The sequence below is a fragment of the Phyllobates terribilis genome, unplaced genomic scaffold (assembly GCF_046119375.1).
Source record: "Phyllobates terribilis strain yellow unplaced genomic scaffold, ASM4611937v1 Scaffold_9__5_contigs__length_417890890, whole genome shotgun sequence".
Taxonomy (NCBI): Eukaryota; Metazoa; Chordata; class Amphibia; order Anura; family Dendrobatidae; genus Phyllobates; species Phyllobates terribilis.
In genome coordinates, this window is record NW_027362769.1 from 69,845,904 (window position 1) to 69,872,234 (window position 26,331).

The 26,331-nt window shown below is 43.1% G+C and overlaps 1 protein-coding gene across 13 annotated transcripts in view; it reads left to right on the forward strand.

The window, feature by feature from the left end:
* The window catches only part of MAP2 (microtubule associated protein 2), a 304,763-nt gene that overhangs the window by 248,946 nt on the left and 29,486 nt on the right, over positions 1–26,331 (forward strand). For 9 of the 13 annotated variants that reach the window (XM_073646562.1, XM_073646567.1, XM_073646570.1 and 6 more), the window contains 4 exons: positions 4,971–8,393; positions 10,619–10,825; positions 10,973–11,107; positions 21,348–21,403. In XM_073646562.1, coding sequence (XP_073502663.1) covers positions 4,971–8,393; positions 10,619–10,825; positions 10,973–11,107; positions 21,348–21,403 — 3,821 coding nt within the window. The remainder of the gene's footprint in view (positions 1–4,970; positions 8,394–10,618; positions 10,826–10,972; positions 11,108–21,347; positions 21,404–26,331) is intronic. The other 4 variants (XM_073646566.1, XM_073646572.1, XM_073646574.1 and 1 more) reach the window with 2 other exon arrangements.

Consider the following 26,331-nt stretch of genomic DNA (forward strand, 5'->3'; position numbering starts at 1 on the left):
TATACTAAATAAAAAAACACAATATATCCACTTGCTCAGTTCCTACCGCCTAATAGCATGCTGCCCACAAATGAAGCAATGTGTTTAAAGTGACAGATGTTTTAATGCCTCAGCACAGACAGTGGGATGTAGCTCATCATCGTAGAATTTTTAGATCTTTGGGCACATGTGTTTAAGGCTTTTTTAATTCAGTTAGTCAATGCTAACATTAATTCAAAACAAATTACTTATTTTACAATTTACTGATGCATCTAAATTTGCTTTGATTTTTTTTTTTTACTTGATACAGTGTAACCTGATTCATTTTAAAAATGAGAATTTTTTAAATTTGCTAGCACATTTAAAGAAAATTAATCTCTTAGGTTAAAGGGAATCTGTCAGAAGGTTTTTGCTACCTCATCTGAGAGCAGCGTAATGTAGGTAAGGAGAAGCTAAATTCAACGATGTATCACTTAGTTTACTGGGTACAGCCATTCTGACACAATCAGAGCTTTTAGATTTAGAATGAAGCAGAGCTGAGAAAGCTAACCCCACCCACACCACAGCTGACCCCGCCCACACAGGCTCTCTGTGTACAAAGACCATAGACAGTGAGGTGCTTATGACAGGAGGGGGAGTGTCGGACTCATGTAGTCCAGCAATATTAATCTCTTAGTGATAAATTTTTCACAGCTAGTAAACGACAGCACGCACTGTGACAAGTGACACATCCCTGAATTCTGTGTTTCAGCCTCTATGTCCTGCTGCCTTCAGATTACATAGCAAAAACCTGCTGACAGATTCTCTTTAAGTTTGATGAAAATACTTTAACAAAAAGTTAACAAAAATTTAAATTTCATTGTTGCCTATAGCAAACAATCAGATTATTTATTTTCCCTGGCCTAAGCCAAAAAATGCTAAAATCTGATTGGGTTCAATTAGTTTTTTTCCCATTCATCCCACTAGAAAAAAATACAAACTTCATGTGTAGTTTCTGAAGCTGGTCATAGGGATACATTTTTCTTTGTAAAAGCTGTAAAAATTACCAGTTTGATCTATATAGGAAGTGGCTGGTGATTTCTTTCCCCTACGTTTCCTTTGGGGAAAACTATTAACTGGTTAAGTCCTGTTGGTTATCCCAAGCAGAATTTTATCATTTAAAGAAAACCTTTCACCAGTGTTTTGATCACTATACCAACATCATAATGTTGGAGAGCTTGTGCATACCTTTTAGACATGATCCTGTCGAAATTGCCTGTTTACAATGAGGGAAAAAAGAAGATATAAAGTGACGTAAGCTGTATTTAAATAGCTTACCAGGAGTCATCTGGGCAGGGCTGCTGTGTTTTAGTATCTCAGTCTACTTGCTGTTATCACAAGCATTTTATCATTCATTGACATGTCTGTAAAGTCAGCACTTGTTGTGTCCGTTGGCGTGTCAATGAAGGTTGACGAGCATGACCGGGACACCATGATGCCTCATCCCTCCAGCAGAGTACTCATTTATAACCTTTTTTTGACGTCATTGTAAAATGAGTGATTCCAACAAGGACATATCTATCAAGATATTTACAAGCACTACAGCATCATGGTATTTGTTTAATGGTCAAAACTTTGGTCATAGGTTCCCTGTAGTGATGATCGCAAGTGCTCATTACTCGAGTTTGCCAAGGGTGCTCGGGTATGCCCGAGTATCACGGGTGCTATAGTGACATGTTCTCGTCCCCGTGGCCACATGTTTCGCGGCTGTTAGACAACCTCAAAACATGGGGGATTGCCCATGTTTGTCAGGCAATTCCCGCATATTTTGTGGCTGTCTAACAGCCACGAAACATGCGGGGTGGGGACATGAACATGTCACTTGAGCACCCACGATACTCGGTGCATACCCGAGCACCCTTGGCAAACTCGAGTATCGAGCACTTGCGCTAATCACTAGTTCCCATTAAAAAGTATCAATCAAATTTCTGCTTGGAACTCGTAGCTTGAAGTCCGTGTTGCTCTTTAGTAAGGGGCATCCCCTGATACCGAGCACCACTGCTTTCTAGTGGCAATCAGAAATTAGTTTCATCACTCTGTAAAAACTATATGCATCATATTTTATTGCTCTAATGCATCTAAAATAAGAACATATAACAGAAAAAAATGGAGAAAAAAGGGATCCAATGAATAAAAAATGGCAAATATTATTTAAAACCTTTTAAATTTACATACGTGGTGGCGTGGTTCAATTCCTACAGCCGCATTACAGGTCAGTTCATTTTTTCTACTTATTACTAATTTGGCATTTTTGTTCTCTAATCGTTGGTATTTCATTTAAATAATGATGGTTTATTATCTGAATTATCTTCTTGGATAGATATTGCTATGTTAATTACCAGTATTTGTTTTTTTAATAATACAGTTCAACTATGTCATTTCTTGCATTTCACCATGGACAGAGCTAATATTTACACTGCTCAAAAAAATAAAGGGAACACTCAAATAACACATCCTAGATCTGAATGAATGAAATATTCTCATTGAATACTTTGTTCTGTACAAAGTTGAATGTGCTGACAACAAAATCTCACAAAAATTATCAATGGAAATCAAATTTATTAACCAATGGAGGCCTGGATTTGGAGTCACCCCCAAAATAAAAGTGGAAAAACACACTACAGGCTGATCCAACTTTGATGTAATGCCCTTAAAACAAGTCAAAATGATGCTCAGTATTGTGTGTGGCCTCCACGTGCCTGTAAGACCTCCCTACAACTCCTGGGCATGCTCCTGATGAGGTTGAGGATGGACTCCTGTTGGAACTCCTCCCAGACCTGGACTAAAGCATCCACCAACTCCTGGACAGTCTGTGGTGCAACATGAAGTTGGTGGATGGAGCGCGACATGATGTCCCAGATGTGCTCAATCAGATTCAGGTCTGGGGAACGGGCGGGCCAGTCCATAGCTTCAATGCCTTCATCTTGCAGGAACTGCTGACACACTCCAGCCACATGAGATCTGGCATTGTCCTGCATTAGGAGGAACCCAGGGCCAACCGCACCAGCATATGGTCTCACAAGGGGTCTGAGGATCTCATCTCAGTACCTAATGGCAGACAGGCTACCTCTGGCGAGCACATGGAGGGCTGTGCGGCCCTCCAAAGAAATGCCACCCTACACCATTACTGACCCACTGCCAAACCTGTCATGCTGAAGGATGTTGCAGGCAGCAGATCGCTCTCCACGGCGTCTCCAGACTCTGTCATGTCTGTCACATGTGCTCAATGTGAACCTGCTTTCATCTGTGAAGAGCACAGGGCACCAGTGGCGACTTTGCCAATCCTGGTGTTCTGTAGCAAATGCCAAGCATTCTGCACGGTGTTGGGCTGTGAGCACAACCCTCATCTGTGGACGTCGGGCCCTCATACCACCCTCATGGAGTCTATTTCTAACCGTTTGTGCAGACACATGCACATTTGTGGCCTGCTGGAGGTCATTTTGCAGGGCTCTGGCAGTGCTCCTCCTGTTCCTCCTTACACAAAGGCGGAGGTAGCAGTCCTGTGGCTGGGTTGTTGCCCTCCTATGGCCCCCTCCACGTCTCCTGGTGTACTGGCCTGTCTCCTGGTAGCGCCTCCAGCCTCTGAACACTTCGCTGACAGACACAGCAAACCTTCTTGCCACAGCTCGCATTGACGTGCCATCCTGGATGAGCTGCACTACCTGAGCAACTTCTGTGGGTTGCTACCACGAGTGTGAAAGCACAATCAACATTCAAAAGTGACCAATACATCAGCCAGAAAGCATTGGTACTGAGATGTGGTCTGTGGTCCCCAACTTCAGAACCACTCCTCTATTGAGGGTGTCTTGATAATTGCCAATAATTTCCATCTATTGTCTATTCCATTTGCACAACAGCATGTGAAATTGATTGCCAATCATTGTTGCTTCCTAAGTGGACAGTTTGATTTCACAGAAGTTTGATTTACTTGGAGTTATATTCTGTTGTTTAAGTGTTCCCTTTATTTTTGAGCAGTGTATATTATCTCTATCTATGATCCATGGTCCCAATTTTATGCATTTAACAAGGTGTCTTTTGTTTTTTTCCTTTTTACTATCTCTACACATGATGAATTGCTGTTTTAGGCCAATTTTGGTACATATTAACTCAGACTAATTTCCGTATGTGAATAGGTATAATTTACCCGGCTGATTGCATACATACATCTGGTTTTCTTGTTGTAGTTTTAATTATTTTGGACTTTTTATATGTTTTCAATAAAATTTGCCATTTTTTATTCATTGGATCCTTTTTTTCTCCATTTTCTGTGGTTATGTATGCTATATGTTTTTTAAGGGTTCTCTTAGATATTTGCTGGATGTGAGTAATTCTATAATAAGAACAGGATCAAATAAGCAAATATTTTAAATATTTTCCGTGGGTTCTTGCAGCAAGGTGCCCAGAATTTCCCATACCTGGTCGACAACTCAATTAGCGTCTCAATATCTGAAATGTAATAAGCTTAAAATATTTTTTTAGGCTCATAAATGACCACCCTTTTACCTTCTAAACAGCATCAATTCTTCTAGGTACACTTGCACACCGTTTTGGAAGGAACTCGGCAGGGAGGTTGTTCCAAACATCTGAGAAAACTGACCACAGAGTCCTGATCTCAACATCGAGTCTGTTGATTACATTAAGCAACAGAAGATTTTGTATAAACCTACATCCACAGAAGATCTGTGGTTAGTTCTCCAAGATGTTTGGAACAACCTCTCTATCGTATCAATGAGACATTAGTACTAGTACTTCTCCGAATGAAATATATTATTTGTATTATACATGTTGTAATCAGGTTACAATGTGTGTGGCATTTCCTTAAAGTTACCCTATTTTACAAATGTGTTTGTATTTTCGACTTTTTTGCATTGGCTGATTATGCTTCTGTTTTCTATGGTTTCTATTTGTTTTTTTTTAATTGTATTGTGAAAAACAAAATCAAACTGCTTTAGATTTACTTTCAGCCTCGAAGATGGGGGCACAAGGACAGTTGGATTCTCTGCCGTACTCTGTGGAAGCTGTAGACACTGGTGAAGATATTCAGAAAATCAAGACTGAAGAAAAGACTAAGCAAGATGCCATGGGACTAGGATCTTCAGAGAAGGATGAAAAGAAATCAGAGAAAGAAGATGAGAAGTTTCCATCGGCATTACAGATGTCTAGTACTGATGTCATGTTTGCAACGCCACACGTTTATTCATTTTCTGTAGAGCCTTGTACTCCAACATCTCCGGAAGCTGAACAACTTGACTTTAGCAGGGTTGAGGTTGAAAGCAAAGACAATCTTTCAACAGACCACTCAACTAGCGACAATGAAAATATTTTTTCTAGTTTTCCGTCAAGTCATATTGAAACGTCTTTGCAACATTCTCCTTTATTAGACCAGACTGTGACAGAACCGGTTGAAGAAGATATTAGAAGTACCACTAAGCCAGATATTTTAGACACAACCAAAGATAGAGCAAGTGATAGCTACCAGGGAGAGGCAGACAGCATTAATGTTACAAGTGTTCAGAAACAAGAGGATGTCCCAAGTTCAGATGTATCTAACATTGTACTTGAGAAAGAATCTGATAAATATATTGAGGACAGTGGTGATAGTCATTCCAAGTCAGATATCCTTGGTCAATCAGACATTTCAGTAAAACAAGACGAGACAATTGCTAACAAATCTAATGATAACGCCGAGCAACTGAAAGACATTTCTAATAAAGAGTCCAGCATAAAAGATATAACCAGTAGTCAAGATGAGCTGATAAGCTCAAAAGCTACCGGTCACCTTGAGATGCACGATACAGAGAAAATGGATGTGCCACTGGTGAGTAGTGCAGACCCGTTTGCACATGAGGAAAAGGAAACTGTTGTATCTGAGATAAGGAATGACAGCAAAACTCCAGATGATCCAAAAATTAAACTGGATGAAGATAAGTCTGGAATGTCTACATATTTTGAAACGTCTGCATTGAAAGAGCAAGCCTTAGGGAGTAATGTCCAACAGAGCAGTGATTACTATGAGCTGACCGATGTCAAAGAACCACAATATGAAGCCTGCTCAATACCACATATAGCCAAAGGTATTGATGATGATGATGATGATGATGATGATGAAGAAGAAGACTTAGCCTCAATGCCTGAAGAAAAAAGCAGTTCTACTGCTCAAGATGTTGGTTATAGCTCACTTACATCTACGAAACTTCAGTCAACTATATCATCAGGAGATCGTCTTTTTACAATTGATCCAAATATTTATTCTGACAAATCACAATTCCTTAGTAAAAATAAAGATGATCTAACCCTGAGCCGCAGTTTAGGACTTGGAGGTAGATCTGCGATTGAGCAGAGAAGTATGTCTATAAATCTCCCTATGTCTTGCCTTGACTCCATAGCACTAGGCTTCACTTACGCACGTGCCCACGATCTCTCGCCACTGGCTACTGATATTCTTTCTAACACAAGTGGAAGTCTGGATGAAGATGATGAAGCTGATTTACCAGCAACCACTCCTGCATTAGAAAAAGCGCCTTCATTCCCAGAAGAACAGGAACAGGAGGAAGAGCAGGAAGAGAAAGAAGAAACAGTTAAAGACACAGGAAAAGAACGATTTGAGCTAGAGCCATTATGTGAATCCCAGTACCCAACAAAAGAGTACTACAAAAATGGTACAATTATGGCACCTGACTTGCCAGAAATGTTAGATTTAACAGGCCCAAGGTCCAGATTAGATTCAGGTAGTATAGAGTCTGATGCTGCTAGAAGAAAATCTTCAAGCTCTGAAATCACTATAGATGAAAGTAACTTAAGCCAACAAGCAACTGTGATAGAAGGTACCAGCCTTCTTGTAAAGACAGATAGCCAGCAAGAAGAATTGGGCTACTGTGTTTTTAATAAATACACTGTCCCTCTGCCATCCCCTGTACAAGATAGTGAAAATCTAAGTGGTGGCATGGCTACCCTTTATGAAACTCTTGCTGTAGATCCATCCATCATTCAGATAAAACTTGCTGCTGCAGAGAAGCTTGGAAAAGAAAGACAGGACTCTACCGGAGACACTGTGGCTGTGGGATTGGAGTCTGAGTCTGAGAAAACAATTTGTGACATTAAGCTTGACAGTGTGGGTGAAAAGGTTGAGGAACAGATTGATTTAAAGGAAAGTCAGGTTACAGTTGAGCAAAAAACGCAACTGGACGATGCTGAAGCTGTAATAGTAGAGAGAAAAGATTCATTCTCAAAGACATCAATTGAAAAGGATGACGAAGTAAATAGAGATGTTAATATATCTGTTCATGCCTCAAAAGAAGAATCCGCAGCTAAAGAGTCTGAAATTGATACATGCCCTATAACTGTGTCGGATCTGGAAGAAACAAAGTTGTCTACTGAGGAAACATTTAGTCACCAACAGGTGACCGAATCAACCAAAGCTGAGCCACAGGCACAAAAGGAATCTGAGGGAGAAAATAAAACTCAAGAAACTAAGGAATCCGATTCTATTTTGTTGAAAGAAGAAGCTGAGGAAGAAGTTTCCCAAGTTAAAGAAGTCTCCAAGCTTTCTGAATTGGACTTGAAAGAGAAAGGTGCAAAACCCGACTTAGTGCATCAAGAAGCTGTTGACAAAGAAGAATCTTATGAATCTAGTGGAGAGCCAGAACAAGCCCCAGATTCATCTCAAGATGTAACCACCACTGATGTACAGAAACCAGACAGCGGGGAAGCCACAACAAACATCACAAATGAGCCATTAGAAACTATTGTTACATCAGCACCTGAAACTAAGGAAGATGGCACAGAGGAAGTACAAATTGAAAAATTGTCTGAACCTCAAGAAGAACAAACTGTTGAAGCAGTAATAACAAAAGATGAAATGGACCAGGAGATCCAGGCTGTAGGTGATCAAGAAGTGGTTGTAGATGATAAAGAGGACCTTGAGGTAGAAGTGATAGAGGAGTGCAGCAAAGATATACCACTAGAAATACCACAACAGTCTGGAGAAGAAGATAAAGAGCCATCTGCAGAATATTTGGAGGAAGCGACAGCTATTATTGAGTCAGTAGTCACAGTTGAAGATGACTTTATTCAAGTAGTACAAACTGCTACAGATGAGAGTGAAAGTGTGACTCAAAATGTCTGCTTTGCAGCATCCGAGCCTTCTGAAACAGAAGAAAGGCCCCTGACAGAAGAGGAGGAAGAAGAAGAAGAAGAAGAGGAAGAAGTAATAGAAGAAGAGTCTCATGAAGAACCCAGAGAAGGTTCACCTTGTATGCTTGCCTCTCCAGAACAAGAAACAGAATACAAGACAGAAACTCAGGATGATTACAAAGATGAGACCACCATAGATGATTCAGTATTGGACACAGACAGCATCTGGGTAGACACACAAGGTGGGTAACATTTCAGTAATGTATTATTGAGTAATCAGTGGAACCACTACATTCCTCAACACTATGGTCTATGGATAACTGTGTCTTAATATAAAATGTTACTGTGTGTTAATATACTCACATACCACAATCTTCTCCGGGATCCAGTGCCACTCTGCTGCTCGTTTGATAGACATCACCGCTCTAAAGACTCTGTGGATCACACTGCGCTCTGCTTGACCCGGAAGGGCGTTTTACAATGTAAGTCTATGGAACATCAGAACGAGGTTCCTTAGGATTATATTGTAAAAGAGGCTAAAAGAGGCTCACACATAGAGTGTAGCAGTGTCGGGATTCTCCTGCTCTCCTGTGGGCCAGTCCAAGATTGGAGTGTAGTATGAACCAAATAGTCTGAAGAGCGGTGACGTCACTGAGAAGAGGAGCCGAACAGTGATGGATACTGAAGAAGATGGCGGTAGCTGAGGACTTTAACACACTGACACTACACTACATATACACTGATTTAGAGAGAAAAAAAGTTTATGGTAGTGCTTTTTTAAAATCATTGATGTTGGTTTTACATTTGGATGTGATGTGCTTGTTAACTTCAATGAAAATAATGCATCAAACAGATAAGGCCACCTTTGGTTTGAGAAAATACAAGGCTTTAAAAAAAAAAGTGTGACTTTCAAAAGAAAAATGCAAAAGAGAATTTTTTCAAATCAGGATTCAAAAAACACAGTGTAAAAAACTTTTGCAAAACTTCAAGTGTAAATTAAGACTATACTTGACTGCCTATTTCAGTGCTAGAGAATCCAGACATTTGTCTTGATAACTATATTTTTCAGAGTAGCAGCTTTTCCTGCTGAACCTCCCTCCGTGAGAATATTCTGTCTTTATTGCTCATAAAGCTACAATGAATTAGGCACAACAGCTACCAACAATGCAATGATTCTACCAGTTAACGGCTGTCAGCAATCAGAGACGACAACTATATAATTACTACTTTATTAAGGAGAAGGGGCGTATTGGGTTACCCAGCAGACACATCCACTGCTTCTATTTCTACAAAATAATTTGTACTTTGTTATTTACATTTCAGTGAATCACTAAATTCAAATGAAGAATCTCAAACTAGCTAAAATATAAAGGGAAAATGTATATCACAAGATATAAGAATGCTCTCTAATTGGGATGTAGCAGTTAGTTAGAGTTATGCACCAAAGTAACTCACTGGGTTAAGGCTTTATGAGTGCAGTTTTGATCCAAAGACAGGAATGGATTCAAAGAGTGGGAAATATAAAGTTTGGACTTATACTTCTCCTTTCTCCTTCGTACACTTATGGCTTGGGCTCAAGATGCATAACATTTGAAAACTTATATGCATTTTCAATATACCTTATGTTAATATTTTTTTTTTGACCCACTGCTAGTCTCCTGCATCCCCAATGATATGTTGATATGCTATTCATAGTGACAAAACATCACCGCTGAAGACAATGATTGGCATATGCCATCATGTGAAGTTTTGTCACCATGGCGTGTTATCGCACAGCATCTGAATCAATGAGTATGGGATGCAAGAAACGTGGCAGGCAATCAGAAAAAAAATCAGTAAGTGTATTGAAAAGTTTATTATTTCTTTAAATTACTTTAAAACAAAGAACATTTATTTAAATTCACAGAAAAACCCTTTATAGGGAACCTGTCACCATGGAAAAGCTTTCCAATCTGCAGGCAGCATGTTATAGAGCAGGAGGAGCTGAGTAGATTGATATATAGTCTAGTGAGAAAAGATTCAGTATAACTTGTGTTTTAATCATCTAAACCTCTGCTCCTTCAGGGGGTTCGACCAAGTGTGCAGTCCTATCAGTGACTAACATCTTACTTTGTATAAGTGTAAAAACTGCCCACTGGACGAATCCCCCTGATGGAGCAGAGGTTTAGATGATTAAAACACAAGTTATACTGAATCTTTTCTCATAAAACTATATATCAATGTACTCAGCTCCTTCTGCTCTATTACATGATGCATTCATGGCATTTTCATGGTGACAGATTCCCTTTAAGAAAACTGTAGATAGACTTGTAAATGTGGGAAAAACTGCAGATCTCTAACGCATCCGATGACCTACTCCGCTCTGTTCCCACTGATAGACTGCTGTAGACTGATGCTGCTACTTTTCATGGATAAATTTTGTATATGAAATCTTCTGCCGCTGTCCTAACTCTTCTCATGTGCACAGATGAGGACAGGAGCCTTATGACTGAAGCAATAGAACCCATTCCTAAGGAGGAGAAGGTTGAGCGAGAATTACAGAAGGTTCCTGTTGAAAGACACAGGAAAGACAAGCCTTACAAGACTGGCCGAGGTCGCATTTCAACACCTGAAAGGAAAATAAGTAAAAGGGATCTTAGCGCAACCTCCAGAGATGAAGCGAGAAGGAAAAAAGGTCCATCACTTACTCATCTTTTGCATCCAAGTACAGCTTGGCAACACTGCCAGGGAACCTAACTGTGTAATCTAATGATAACTAGCTATGTGTTAACTTCCCTGACTATGTGCTTCTTTCTTTTCTTCCCATCTTCTCTGTCTATAGCAGTCCTAAAGAAAGCAGAATTTGGTAAAAAAACAGATGCTCAGCCCCACTCTCCCTCCAGGAAAGTAATTTTAAAACCTGCAGTCAAGCAGTCTAGACCGGCCCATCAGGTCTGCGTGAGGAGGAAGCCGGCAGGTGACTCCTTTGTTCCGTTGTTTTTGCAAATGTGGCTGGCAAACATTGTTTTGGATGGTTTCATGTTATGTGACTTTCAGATTTCATCCCTGCAGACTTTCTTATCTTTTATTTATTCATTTTCTTTTCTATCCCAAATTTCAGTATTCCATAATAATGAAAGTCCATGTCAGAGGCTTGCAGACATTTTATTTTATGTTGCTTCTTATTTATTTTTCCTATTCTATTTGTTTATTTATGGATTCTTGTTCATTTCTTTGCAGAACTCATGATCACATTCGCTTGCAAGAGCCATAAGCGTGCATTGGTTGTATCTTGGCATAGTGACTTAGTGCTTTCTTAGAAGTTTGTATATCCATGTCTCTGTTCTGGTGGAAACTTCATGATCGATTGCAACCATGGTACACATTTCCATTGATTTGCCTCCGTTTCATACATTAACTACATCAAATCTATTTTACATTACTGTACAGATCAGTGTATTGAAACTGTTGGCGTCTTCAGCTTAAATATCTTGTAAATGCATGCCTGTGTTCATTTTTTCCTACTTCCAGATCAAAGCTAGCAAAACATTCAAAATATAAAGTTTTGTTAAGGGCATTTAGATCATATCACAGTAAAGGATGAATATAATTAGGCAACAAAACTAATTATTTAGCAGTTCTTTGCAAAAAAATGACCACCAAGCAAGAAGGCTTTGCCAAATATTCTGGGCACGCTCAGGTCAAGGAGATGGGAGTGATCAGCCAATGTTTGCTCTCTTCCAAACCCCGAGATGAAATTAAACAAAACTAAGAATTCAGGATATGTGACATTGGCCGAGTCAGCATGAAAGCAAAATACGTGTGTGTATATGTAGTATATATATATATATATATATATATATATATATATATATGTATTTTTTATATATGTACAGTACAGACCAAAAGTTTGGACACACCTTTTCGTTTAAAGATTTTTCTGTATTTTCATGACTTTGAAAATTGTACATTCACACTGAAGGCATCAAAACTATGAATTAACACATGTGGAATTATATACTTAACAAAAAAGTGTGAAACAACTGAAAATATGTCTTATATTCTAGGTTCTTCAAAGTAACCACCTTTTGCTTTGATGACTGCTTTGCACATGTAGCACCCTGAGGATTCGGCTGCTACAGGGGTATTGCACCTCAACCCAGAGGTGTGATATTCCACTCCCGGATAAGGATGGAGAGTGGACCTGAGCTCGGTAGGCTGCATGCACTACACACATCCCATTTCCGAGGAACAGACCAACGGTACTCCCACTTAGAAATGTGCAGGTACGACCGAGTCTGTTCCTGGCTGGAGTGGGAGGGGGGTGGAACATCCCAAGTAGTGTAGGGGCAGATAGGGGGAGCAGCCTGGGTAAAGATAGGAGCTCATTGGGTGCTGGTCACCTGAGCTCACACATAGAGGGAGTATATAAGGTGGGCACCATCAAAGATCAGGGTCAGTCAGCCAGTCTTTGCAGAGGAGAGGAAGAGGAGCAGAGCAGCCTGAGCCAGAGTGAGAGAGGAGAAGAAAGAGAGACCCAGAGGGGGTAAAAAGAAAGGACTCTAAGAACCCAAATTCAATCCCCGGGTGAAGAGTCGGCAATTGGGTACCGGATCCCAAGCTGGTGGGGGCAAAAGCACACCCTAGCCAGAGACCGGAGGCCGTGGGCAGCGTCTGCCACGGCCACCCACCACATCCACCCCGAAGGCATACCACGTGGAGGGTCAGGGAACCCAAGGCCAAGGGTGTCCCAACAGAAGGCCCGAGGGAGCTGGACCTAGGTGGATCACTGGTGGGGACGGCCAGAGAACGGGACAGAAGGAGAGCTCAGGGCCACGCTCCGGACTTGTTTGGGGGTTGGCTGGATCCAGGACCTGGTGGACGCAGCACGGCTCGGGTGGTCACTCGAAGCTGGAGTGACCAGTACAACATCTGCAGTAAGTAAACACCCTTAACTGCACAACCCGACTCTGTCTTCATTGCCGTCTGCACTGCACCACCACAACCCCCATCCTCTGCACCTGTCCCCCCTGAGGCTATACCCCTCCCGTTGGGGGTTATCTCACCAAGCTGCGCACCCACCATCAGCCTCAGCGGACCCTGCTGCAGCGGCGGCCACAGTGACCGCATCACAACGGGTGGCGTAGTCGACACAAAAGAACTCTTAATAACATCTGTAGGACTGCCACATAACACTGAGCTTGACGCCCTGGGCACGGGCCGGGTCACAGCCGCTCGGAGACTACAACCCCCCATCTGATCCGGTGCCGGGTATTCCCCTCAAAAAGGAATATGTCCCAGGGGGCGCGTCAACTTTGGTTTAGTCGGCAGGATTACGTGCCCACAACAACCGGGTACTGCGTGCCTGAAGAAAAGTGCAAGTTTACCTCAGAAAGAAGTCTCCCGCCGGTTCCGGAGGGTCCACGCCATCGGACCCCATCACAGGTCGTTTCCCGCCGATTGTCCGCCATTTCCAGCTTGTTCCCGCCATCTGCAGAGTTTCCCGCCACTGGGCGACGCTTCCCGCCAAATCCGCAGATTTCCCGCCTTGGAAGAGCAGCGGACGCCATTATGGGCGTGCCAAAGGAGGGCAAGAGGCCGCCTCCCATCGTGGGCCAGGACAGAAAATGGCGCCAAAAGTGGAAACCGCCCCCACCAACAGAGACTGTGATGCTGGAGGTGTCTGTCAGCGTGAAAGAACTACCCCTGGAGCTGACAGTCACCGAGTTGCCCCGGGACCGCCCTCGAAGTGGGAGGAGACGAAAGAAAAGAACGAAGATGGGTGCCGCCTGGAGCAGTCTGGAGCGAGCGCACCCGGAGACAAGAAGTCTAACGAGGAGTCTGGAGCGAGCGCACCCGGAGGCAAGAAGCCTGGAGAGGAGTGGCGGAGGAGCTTGCCCGGAGATGGAGAGAAAGCAGAACAGCACCGGCCCGCTGGCCAGGAGTCTGCTAGAGACCGAGGAAGGAGAGCAGAGCAGCACCGGCCCGCTGGCCAGGAGCCTGCTGGAAGAGGAGCAGAGCAGCATCGACCCGTTGGTCAGGAGCCTGCTAGAAACCACGACCCCACTAGGCCTAGTGGAGGTCCTAGCACAGCTCCCCCGAGACCGGGAGTGTGCACAGACCGCTCTGGAGGGCCTCGCAAGGAGGATGGCCCGGGTGCAGCGAGAGACGTTGGCGGAGTGGAGCCGTGAGATGGCCCAGCAGACCGAGACCTGTCAGCGGAGCACGCCACCCGAGACGAGGAGACAGACCGCCTCTGAGGATGGCGCGGGAGGACCAAAGGCCGGAGACGGCACCGAGAAGGGAGCCGAACGCAAGGAGGCAGGTAAAGGGGACGCCTATACCCCAAGCCGGGAAACCGCCCACCTGCCCCAGCTCCCCGTCGCAGAGCCCGAAAGTCCCCCTGCTGTGCCCGTAGCCGCCATGTCACCGCTATGGACTAGGCCCCGACCGGAAGCCGCCGCAGCGACCCCTGTGACGTCACGCGCCTCGACCCGGAGCGTGACAAAGCAGGAAATACCACCAGCCTGGTCGCAAGGCCTAGTACCCCCGGGCGCCGCTTCACCAACAGCGCCCCCTACCTCCGCGGAGCCTCCGGCCTGGCCGCAAGGCCAGGTAGCCCAGGGCGCCGCCGTCCTAACGGTGCCCTTCACCTTCCAGGTGCCCCAGGCCTGGCCGCAAGGCCTGGGCAACCCGGGCGCCACCACCACCGCGCCCGCGCCCGTAAAACCAAGGGTGCCACACCTGGGGGAGGACTTGTTCAGCCAGCTCACATGGCCGGACGGGCGGCCCTTCATCTGGCCCGAAGAATTCCATGAGCTGGAACGGCAGCAGAGACTAGGGCCCTTGTGTGAGCCCCTGATTCCGGCTCCGACGCCCGTGGCACGGATCTCGCCCCCGCTTGAAGAGGCCCAATTTGAGTGGGACCCCACCGGAGAAGACCTAATGGGGTTCACTCAGGAAACCAGGGCAGCTGCAGCGGAGCGTGCTGAGTGCTGCCGACAGCAGCTCGAGGAGTTTGCGAGGGAGCGGAGAGAGAGGCGGGTCCGGGAACAGCAGGCCCAAGTACGGAGTGCCGAGCAGAAGAGCCGGACCAGGAGGGACCCCCGTGCAGCGCATTGTCCCCGCACCATCGGGACAGTGATCAAGTTCAACCAGCAGCATGGGTGGGGCTTCATCCGAGACAACAACACCCCCGGCGACGTCTTTGTCACGCGCAGAGATGTGGAGTCCCATCTGCCGGAGGGGCACAGAGGTCGTGACCTTTATATCGGGGACGAGGTCACCTTTACCCGGCACAAGTGTGCCAAAGGACCTTACGCCCTCCATGTGCATCGCCTGACAGAGGAGGAGCTGCGATGTGAGGAGGAAGAGCAAGAGGATCCGGACGGGTCTGAAGCTGAGATCCCCAAAGAAGGAGCAGGAGGAAGACGTTGTTGGGTACAGCGGAGCAGGTGCTGTAAATAGTTACCCGATCGGGGTATAAAGAAACTGTTACTGCAAATATAGTCCCCGTTGGGACCAGCTGAGTGAACTGTTTACCCGTTTACCCTTAATCCCACAGGCTGAGGACTGTGAGCAGCCATTCCCTTTCCCTCCTTAACTGGCCGAGGACTGAGAGCGGCCATATCCCTGTATATAGTTGCGCGTCCTAAAGCGCCCCCTACCGGTTTTATAGGAAAACCAGTTTTCCAGAAAGACTGTCGCACTTTACCCGGTCACACGTTGCACAGTGACCGGAGGAGGAGCCAGAGGCGACGAGAATGTTTTATATATATATAATGTTTTATATGTTTTATATGTTTATGCAAAAATTTGTATGTTTTTGGTGTTATGTCTTACAGCCCGAGGACGTGCTGTGATTTACCAGGGGGGAATGTAGCACCCTGAGGATTCGGCTGCTACAGGGGTATTGCACCTCAACCCAGAGGTGTGATATTCCACTCCCGGATAAGGATGGAGAGTGGAACTGAGCTCGGTAGGCTGCATGCACTACACACATCCCATTTCCGAGGAACAGACCAACGGTACTCCCACTTAGAAATGTGCAGGTACGACCGAGTCTGTTCCTGGCTGGAGTGGGAGGGGGGTGGAACATCCCAAGTAGTGTAGGGGCAGATAGGGGGAGCAGCCTGGGTAAAGATAGGAGCTCATTGGGTGCTGGTCACCTGAGCTCACACATAGAGGGAGTATATAAGGTGGGCACCATCAAAGATCAGGGTCAGTCAGCCAGTCTTTGCAGAGGAGAGGAAGAGGAGCAGAGCAGCCTGAGCCAGAGTGAGAGAGGAGAAGAAAGAGAGACCCAGAGGGGGTAAAAAGAAAGGACTCTAAGAACCCAAATTCAATCCCCGGGTGAAGAGTCGGCAATTGGGTACCGGATCCCAAGCTGGTGGGGGCAAAAGCACACCCTAGCCAGAGACCGGAGGCCGTGGGCAGCGTCTGCCACGGCCACCCACCACATCCACCCCGAAGGCATACCACGTGGAGGGTCAGGGAACCCAAGGCCAAGGGTGTCCCAACAGAAGGCCCGAGGGAGCTGGACCTAGGTGGATCACTGGTGGGGACGGCCAGAGAACGGGACAGAAGGAGAGCTCAGGGCCACGCTCCGGACTTGTTTGGGGGTTGGCTGGATCCAGGACCTGGTGGACGCAGCACGGCTCGGGTGGTCACTCGAAGCTGGAGTGACCAGTACAACATCTGCAGTAAGTAAACACCCTTAACTGCACAACCCGACTCTGTCTTCATTGCCGTCTGCACTGCACCACCACAACCCCCATCCTCTGCACCTGTCCCCCCTGAGGCTATACCCCTCCCGTTGGGGGTTATCTCACCAAGCTGCGCACCCACCATCAGCCTCAGCGGACCCTGCTGCAGCGGCGGCCACAGTGACCGCATCACAACGGGTGGCGTAGTCGACACAAAAGAACTCTTAATAACATCTGTAGGACTGCCACATAACACTGAGCTTGACGCCCTGGGCACGGGCCAGGTCACAGCCGCTCGGAGACTACAACCCCCCATCTGATCCGGTGCCGGGTATTCCCCTCAAAAAGGAATATGTCCCAGGGGGCGCGTCACACACTCTTGGCATTCTCTTGATGAGCTTCAAGAGGTAGTCACCGGAAATGGTTTTCACTTCACAGGTGTGCCCTGTCAGGTTTAATAAGTGGGATTTCTTGCCTTATAAATGGGGTTGGGACCATCAGTTGTGTTGTGCAGAAGTCTGGTGGATACACAGCTGATAGTCCTACTGAATAGACTGTTAGAATTTGTATTATGGCAAGAAAAAAGCAGCTAAGTAAAGAAAAACGAGTGGCCATCATTACTTTAAGAAATGAAGGTCAGTCAGTCTGAAAAATTGGGAAAACTTTGAAAGCGTCCCCAAGTGCAGTTGCAAAAACCATCAACCGCCACAAAGAAACTGGCTCACATGAGGACCACCCCAGTAAAGGAAGACCAAGAGTCACCTCTGCTTCTGAGGATAAGTTTATCCGAGTCACCAGCCTCAGAAATCGCAGGTTAACAGCAGCTCAGATTAGAGACCAGGTCAATGCCGCACAGAGTTCTAGCAGCAGACACATCTCTACAACAACTGTTAAGAGGAGACTTTGTGCAGCAGGCCTTCATGGTAAAATAGCTGCTAGGAAACCACTGCTAAGGACAGGCAACAAGCAAAAGAGACTTGTTTGTGCTAAAGAATACAAGGAATGGACATTAGACCAGTGGAAATCTGTGCTTTGGTCTGATGAGTCCAAATTTGAGATCTTTGGTTCTAACCACCGTGTCTTTGTGCGACACAGAAAAGGTGAACGGATGGACTCTACATGCCTGGTTCCCACCGTGAAGCATGGAGGAGGAGGTGTGATGGTGTGGGGGTGCTTTGCTGGTGACACTGTTGGGGATTTATTCAAAATTGAAGGCATACTGAACCAGCATGGCTACCACAGAATCTTTCAGCGGCATGCTATTCCATCCGGTTTGCGTTTATTTGGACCATCATTTATTTTTCAACAGGACAATGACCCCAAACACACCTCCAGGCTGTGTAGGGGCTATTTGACCAAGAAGGAGAGTGATGGGGTGCTACGCTACGCCAGATGACCTGGCCTCCACAATCACCAGAACTGAACCCAATCGAGATGGTTTGGGGTGAGCTGGACCGCAGAGTGAAGGCAAAAGGGCCAGCAAGTGCTAAGCATCTCTGGGAACTCCTTCTAGATTGTTGGAAGACCATTTCCGGTGACTACCTCTTGAAGCTCATCAAGAGAATGCCAAGAGTGTGCAAAGCAGTTATCAAAGCAAAAGGTGGCTACTTTGAAGAACCTAGAATATAAGAGATATTTTTAGTTGGTTCACACTTTTTTGTTAAGTATATAATTCCACATGTGTTAATTCATAGTTTTGATGCCTTCAGTGTGAATGTACAATTTTCATAGTCATGAAAATACAGAAAAATCTTTAAATGAGAAGGTGTGTCCAAACTTTTGGTCTGTACTGTATGTGTGTGAAAATACTCATACACAGCTGGGAAAACTCACTCCTTGTCCCTTTAGACTTTCTTTTTTATAGTAGGTTGCTGTGTAAATATAAAATTAATTAACCCTCTTTTAAATGTAATATGCAATATACTTAGTTAAACATTGTTCAAACTTGCAGCTTAATAGATCTGGTATACCCATTAATATCTTGGCAGTATTAATCTCTCCTGGTTTAATAATTTTGGATGACATTATACATTTTCACAAATGCTATACATCACCAATTCCAGATCCAGATTACATTTTTTTAATTTTTGTTTTTGTGGATCTTAATTTATGAAAGTAAAAAACAATTCTATTATTCACATGAACATCCGTATGTGATTTTTTGGATATTGACTTCGGGAGCAATGTGACTATTCGTTACCTATGAACATTCTGGAGTTCATTCAGAAAAACACTTTGGCAGAAGATATAATCACTGATAAGATATTGATAATTAGTGTTTCATTTTTCGTAAAGCTTCCATCTCATATGTTCAGTTGTTAAGAAATCAGTAGTTACTCTTTTCAGGACTAGAAAATGACTAGAGGATTATCAGCTGGCAATCTTTAGGTGCCTTACACATTAGACAGAAGATACGTGAATGGGAAACAACCACAGAGTGTCAAGCTAGGTGGTATTGCAGCACAGAGGGAAAAGGGAAGAGGAGCCCAGACACTAGGGAAAGGGGGAAGTGGAGACCTCTTAGTCTGGTCTAGCATCATCCTGTCTCAACTACCATCCCTATATTGCCTCTTCAGCAATCGCCGCACGCGTGCCTCGCCCTACTTTTCCTGGCGAAAGGCTACGGCAAGGGATGGAAGGAGATAAGCACTAGTCAACCTCCACTAAACACTATAGACAACAAGGGTAGACAAAACAGGGGGAAATTGCTTAGCTTTAGATGACTTCAAATATGCACACGGCCTCAAGCTCCAGAGAGGACGAAGTACTGCTCCTGCTAAGCCTCACAAGTAGAAATGAATATAGCCAGCGACTCCCTCTCAGGCACACCAGGTATATATTCACCCAAGCTAGAGAGCTAATTAGCAAGAGAGAGGTACCTGCTCGGGCCTAAAGACCGCCTCTTATCTAAGAAGCTGTCTGCAATGCCAAATGTATAGATCTCCTGCAACCCACTGCAGGGCGACTGTCTGTCACCTCTGACACACATGTGACACAGAGCTCACGTTTGTCTGGTGAAAAATACACATTTTTCTTGATATTAGTCATTACATTTATTCAAAGCAGCCGTACATGTTGAATTACACTGGACGAGTGATGGTCGATGTATTGTCGATAACACTCTCATTTTAATAGATATTTCACAAAACAGTTTTTGCGTTGGCCATACAAGCCAAATACAGTCAACTATTAGCCGAAAATTTCAAACATTGTCAGCTCCTTTTCCGACAACCACATGGTGTCATCAGTTGGCTCAAATCAAATTTGTTGTTAAATTTAATTCGATGAACCATTGTTGTGGTTAAACATTAAACAATTTTTATCACTTTTACGGTTGGCTCACACGACCATTTTCTCTCCATCTGAGAAAAATGGTTCTATTGTTCTGATCAGAGTTTGATCTTGAAGGTTGAGAGGGAAAAAAAAAGTTTCTCCATTCTGTCAGTTCGTGAAAATTGGACCACACTCAGATGTCGTCCAAGTGCAGTCCGATATTTTTCATGGACCCATAGACTTGAATTGCCAATTTTAATTCGACACTTAGGTCACAATTGAACATGTATCCTATGTTCTAGTGGTCCGAGGAAAAGTCAGACATGTGCACCGCCCCATAGAATATCATAGGTATGAGTGCTATCCGTGAAAATCATGGATAGCACTCGTCCGAGATAATCAGTTGTGTGCATGAGCCTTTAGTCTTTAGAAGTACTGAACACTGAAGATATGCAGATATTCTAAGTATTAGCTGGTAAGGTTGATGAGCCGGCTGAACACACAGTCTACCTTCTGGCTATAGTAACATTGTGTATTTACCGGAGCGAGCAGCTGCACTTGCGGAGTTACCACTGGGTGAGAAGGCACTGAAGACTAGTCTTGATTGTCAGGTCACCAAACATCATTGTGACATGGAAGGTTGACTGTGTCCAGTAACCACAATAGTTCCAGGCAGATGTGAGCCCAACTTTTCACTCTGTTTTGAAGAGAAGATTGTTTTCTATCATAATTTTAGTGAATAATAAGGAGTAGATATCAGATTCAGTAATGATTAAAACATACTATTCAAATCATGGCGTGATTATTCTCACCGGTGAGTGTCCAAAAAGTGTTAAAGAAAAGAAGACCTTTGTTTGAAGCCTGTTATTTTTTACAGAACACACAGAAACATTAAGTCACAGGTCATGTAATCCAAACCTGCATTCTGCTCCTTTCTACAGGATACCCATGTCTAAACTTTACTGTTATCCCAAGCGATTTGTAGGCATGGTCCTGTGATTTTCACTTCTCATTATTGAATTTTGACTGTAGAGAATATGAAATGTATTCTAAGTAAACTGTGTCATACATAAGACATCATATTCAAACACTATAGTAAAATGAGTAGTAGCGTGTGCAGCCATAGATAGCTATCTATGATCTAAATGATCAAAGCGATCTACCCCTGGTGGTTCCATAATATCTTGCTTATAACCATTAAGTTTTTCTTCTCCTTCTTTTCTTTGCTGATATCTACAGGGGGTGATTCCCAACAAGCTCCTGGTGGCATTCGGCAGTCCAGAGACAGAATTACTGTAAGTAAAAGAGTTTTTTTCTCTATACTTTTAAGTGACTTAATTAGAGTCATGTATACAATATATATATTCACTTACTGTACATATATATATATATATATATATATATATATATATATATACATATATATATGCTGTTTTTATAAATTTGCCCACTGACAGAGACATGAGCAGTCTATAATTTTAAGGGTAGGTTAATTCTAACATTGAGAGATAGAATATCCAAAAAAAAAATCAAGAAAATCACATTGTATGAATTAGATAATTTTTTTTTGCATTTTGCTGTGAGAAATAAGTATTTGATCCCCTACAAACCATTATGAGTTCTGGCTCCTACAGACCAGTTAGATGCTCCTAATCAACTCGTTACCTGCATTAAAGACAGCTGTCTTACATAGTCACCTGTATAAAAGACTCCTGTCCACAGACTCAATTAATCAGTCAGACTCTAACGTCGACAACATGGGCAAGGCCAAAGCGCTTTCTAAGGATGTCAGGGACAAGATCATAGATCTGCACAAAGCTGGAATGGGCTACAAAATCATAAGTAAGACGCTTGGTGAGAAGGAGACAACTGTTGGTGCAATAGTATGAAAATGGAAAAAATACAAAATGACTGTCAATCGAAATCGATCTGGGGCACCATGCAAAATCTCACCTCGTGGGGTATCCTTGATCATGAGGAAGGTGAGAGATCAGCCTAAAACTACACGGGAACTTGTTAATGATCTCAAGGCAGCTGAGACCACAGTCACCAAGAAAACCATTGGTAACATATTACGCCTTAAAGGTTTAAAATCCTGCAGTGTCCCCCTGGCTCAAGAAAGCACATGTGCAGGCCCATCTGAACTTTGCCAATGAACACCTGGATGATTCTGTGAGTTATTGGGAGAAGGTGCTGTGGTCAGATGAGACAAAAATGGACCTCTTTGGCATTAACTCAACTCGCCGTGTTTGGAGGAAAAAGAAGGATGAGTACAACCCTAAGAACTTTGTCCCAACCGTGAAGCATTGTGGGGGAAACATTATACTTTGGGGGTGCTTTTCTGCAAAGGGAACATGACGACTGCACCGTACCGAAGGGAAGAAGGATGAGCTCATGTATCACGAGATTTTGGCCAACAACCTCCTTCTCTCAGCAAGAGCATTGAAGATGGGTCGTGGCTGGGTCTTCCAGCAAGACAATGACCCAAAACATACACCCAAGGCAACAAAGGAGGGGCTCAAAAAGAAGCACAGTAAGGTCATGGAGTGGCCTAGACAGTATCCAGACCTTAATCCCATAGAAAACTTATGGAGGGACATCTGCTCAAACCTCATCATCAACTAGAAAAAACGTCTGACTGCTGTGCTTGCCAACAAGGGTTTTGCCACCAAGTATTAAGTGTTGTTTGCCAGAGGGATCAAATACTTATTTCTCACTGCAAAATGCCCCAAAAAATATCTAATTTATACAATGTGATTTTCTTCATTTTTTTGGGATATTCTATCTCTCAATGTTAAAATTAACCTACCTTTAAAATTATAGACTGTTCGTGTCTTTGTCAGTGGACAAACTTACAAAAACAGCAAGGGATCAAATACTTATTCCCCCCACTGTATATATACAGTGGGGAAAAAAGTATTTAGTCAGCCACCAATTGTGCAAGTTCTCCCACTTAAAAAGATGAGAGAGGCCTGTAATTGACATCATAGGTAGACCTCAACTATGAGAGACAAAACGAGAAAACAAATCCTGAAAATCACATTGTCTGATTTGGAAAGAAATTTTTTTCAAATTTTGGTGGAAAATAAGTATTTGATTAATTACAAACTAGCAAAATTTCTGGCTCTCACAGACCTGTAACTTCTTCTTTAAGATGCTCCTCTGTCCTCCACTCATTACCTGTAGTACTGGCGCCTGTTTGAACTTGTTATCAGTATAAAAGACACCTGTCTGCAACCTCAAACATAGTATAGATAGATTGTGGTCAAATTCGGGCGCCAGGAACTGGATAAAGACAACTGGAAGGATATTTAAAAGAAAACGAACCTCTTTATTCGACAATGTTATGCCCACAACGCGTTTCTGCAGCGATCTGCTGCCTTCATCAGGTGGAATTACAAGGAAAAAGGTAAATTAGGGCACTTTTATACAAAAAAGGAGGAACTAAGTGGGAGGATTTAAAAAATCAATCAATTCACCTTAACCCCTTGATTGCTATTCACCAAAAAGACAATGTGAATTAGCAATCAAGAGAACCAAAAGGGCCCTATAAAAACCAACAATAATCCATTAAAAATATACTAATAACAACATAAAAAAAGACGATGGTAACAATCATGATAAAATATAATACTCAATCACAAAAATAATTAAAAATGTTAAAAAAGGAATAAAAGAACTCATTGATAAATCATACATGTAAGATTCTGACAACTTCACTTATTTATAATACAGATAGTGCTCATACATCACCTGCAAACGTTGTCAATCGCTAAATTTAACCCTTCAGGATATAATGTACCTAATTTGAAGATCCAAAAATTTTCTCTCTTCATAAGGTATTTATACCGATTCATCATATTTTCAGAAATTTGTTCCAAAATTGTCACTCTCAGATCACTCGGATCCTTCTGGTGAGTAGTCAAAAAATGTTTGGATACACTGTGCTGTAAATAACCCTTCTTGATATTGGAACGATGTTTATTGAGGCGGGCATGCATTCTTTGTATAGTCCGGCCCACATATTGCAAACCACATCCACATTGTAACATGCAGATCACGTAATCAGAATGGCAACTCACCCTACAAGAAATATAAAATTGCTCCCCCGTGGTCTGTGAGGTAAAAGAGGTGACACCATTAGTGATAGCCCTACAACATAAACATCCAGGGGATCCGCAGGCAAAACAGCCTATTTCTATCTGTTTTTGTTTCTCATATTTTTGTGTTGAGGCTATAGATTTCAGCGTCGTATTGCTGGGTGATATAAAGGACCTTAGATTCCGATTTTTTCTATAAATAATCCTAGGCTTATTTGGTAGGTGCTTATGTAGGATCGGGTCACCTAACAAGACACACCAATAACGATTTATCAATTTCTGTATGTTCATTCTAGATTTATTGAAAGTGGTCACTAGACTCCAATCTCTACATCGTGTGCTGGTGTTCTCACATTCCTGTTCAGAGACCTGTGCCAAACATGATTCTTGACTGAGCAGCTTAGTTCTTTTATACGCATCTCTAATCAGTTTCTTGGGGTATCCCTTCCTCAAAAACCTTTTTTGAAGAACATCAGCCTCATGGACAAAGTCACCATTGTGTGTGCAGTTTTTTCGTATACGCCAATACTGGCCATACGGAATGTTCTTAATCCACCTAGGAAGGTGGCCACTGTCAAATCTGAGATAACTATTCACGTCCACAGTTTTGAAATGAGTGGAAGTGAAAAAATTCCCCATGTCATCCAGTTTCAACATAAGGTCAAGGAACTGTATGGAACTACATGACATGGATAAGGAAAACTTGAGACCCCATGGGTTATGGTCCAAGGAAAAAAAGAAATCCCTGGCTGATTTCTCTGTACCCTCCCAAATAAAAATCAAGTCATCAATATAACGGCGGTAGAGTAAAATATGAGCCTGGGCTAAGGGTGAGGACATGATAAACAAGGATTCAAAGAGTCCCATGAAGAGATTCGCGTAGCTGGGAGCTACCCTCGTCCCCATGGCACAGCCCTTTATTTGCTTATAGAAATTGTCTTCAAACATAAATACATTATTATTTAATATGAATTCAGTTGATTTTAAAATGAATTCTTTTTGGGAAAGGAGGATGCTGTTATCCTTCATCAAGTAATGGCGTACTGCTCCTATTCCCAAGTCATGGGCGATGTTACTATAGAGAGCCGTAACGTCTGCTGTGATTAGAATACAATTTTTTACAGATGGTAGGTTCCTTATTATGGTAATCAAGGAAGTGGAATCTTTGAGATAAGACTCCAATTCACACACACAACTGATTAGAGATGCGTATAAAAGAACTAAGCTGCTCAGTCAAGAATCATGTTTGGCACAGGTCTCTGAACAGGAATGTGAGAACACCAGCACACGATGTAGAGATTGGAGTCTAGTGACCACTTTCAATAAATCTAGAATGAACATACAGAAATTGATAAATCGTTATTGGTGTGTCTTGTTGGGTGACCCGATCCTACATAAGCACCTACCAAATAAGCCTAGGATTATTTATAGAAAAAATCGGAATCTAAGGTCCTTTATATCACCCAGCAATACGACGCTGAAATCTATAGCCTCAACACAATAATATGAGAAACAAAAACAGATAGAAATAGGCTGTTTTGCCTGCGGATCCCCTGGATGTTTATGTTGTAGGGCTATCACTAATGGTGTCACCTCTTTTACCTCACAGACCACGGGGGAGCAATTTTATATTTCTTGTAGGGTGAGTTGCCATTCTGATTACGTGATCTACATGTTACAATGTGGATGTGGTTTGCAATATGTGGGCCGGACTATACAAAGAATGCATGCCCGCCTCAATAAACATCGTTCCAATATCAAGAATGGTTATTTACAGCACAGTGTATCCAAACATTTTTTGACTACTCACCAGAAGGATCCGAGTGATCTGAGAGTGACGATTTTGGAACAAATTTCTGAAAATATGGTGAATCGGTATAAATACCTTATGAAGAGAGAAAATTTTTGGATCTTCAAATTAGGTACATTATATCCTGAAGGGTTAAATTTAGCGATTGACAACGTTTGCAGGTGATGTATGAGCACTATCTGCATTATAAATAAGTGAAGTTGTCAGAATCTTACATGTATGATTTATCAATGAGTTCTTTTATTCCTTTTTTAACATTTTTAATTATTTTTGTGATTGAGTATTATATTTTATCATGATTGTTACCATCGTC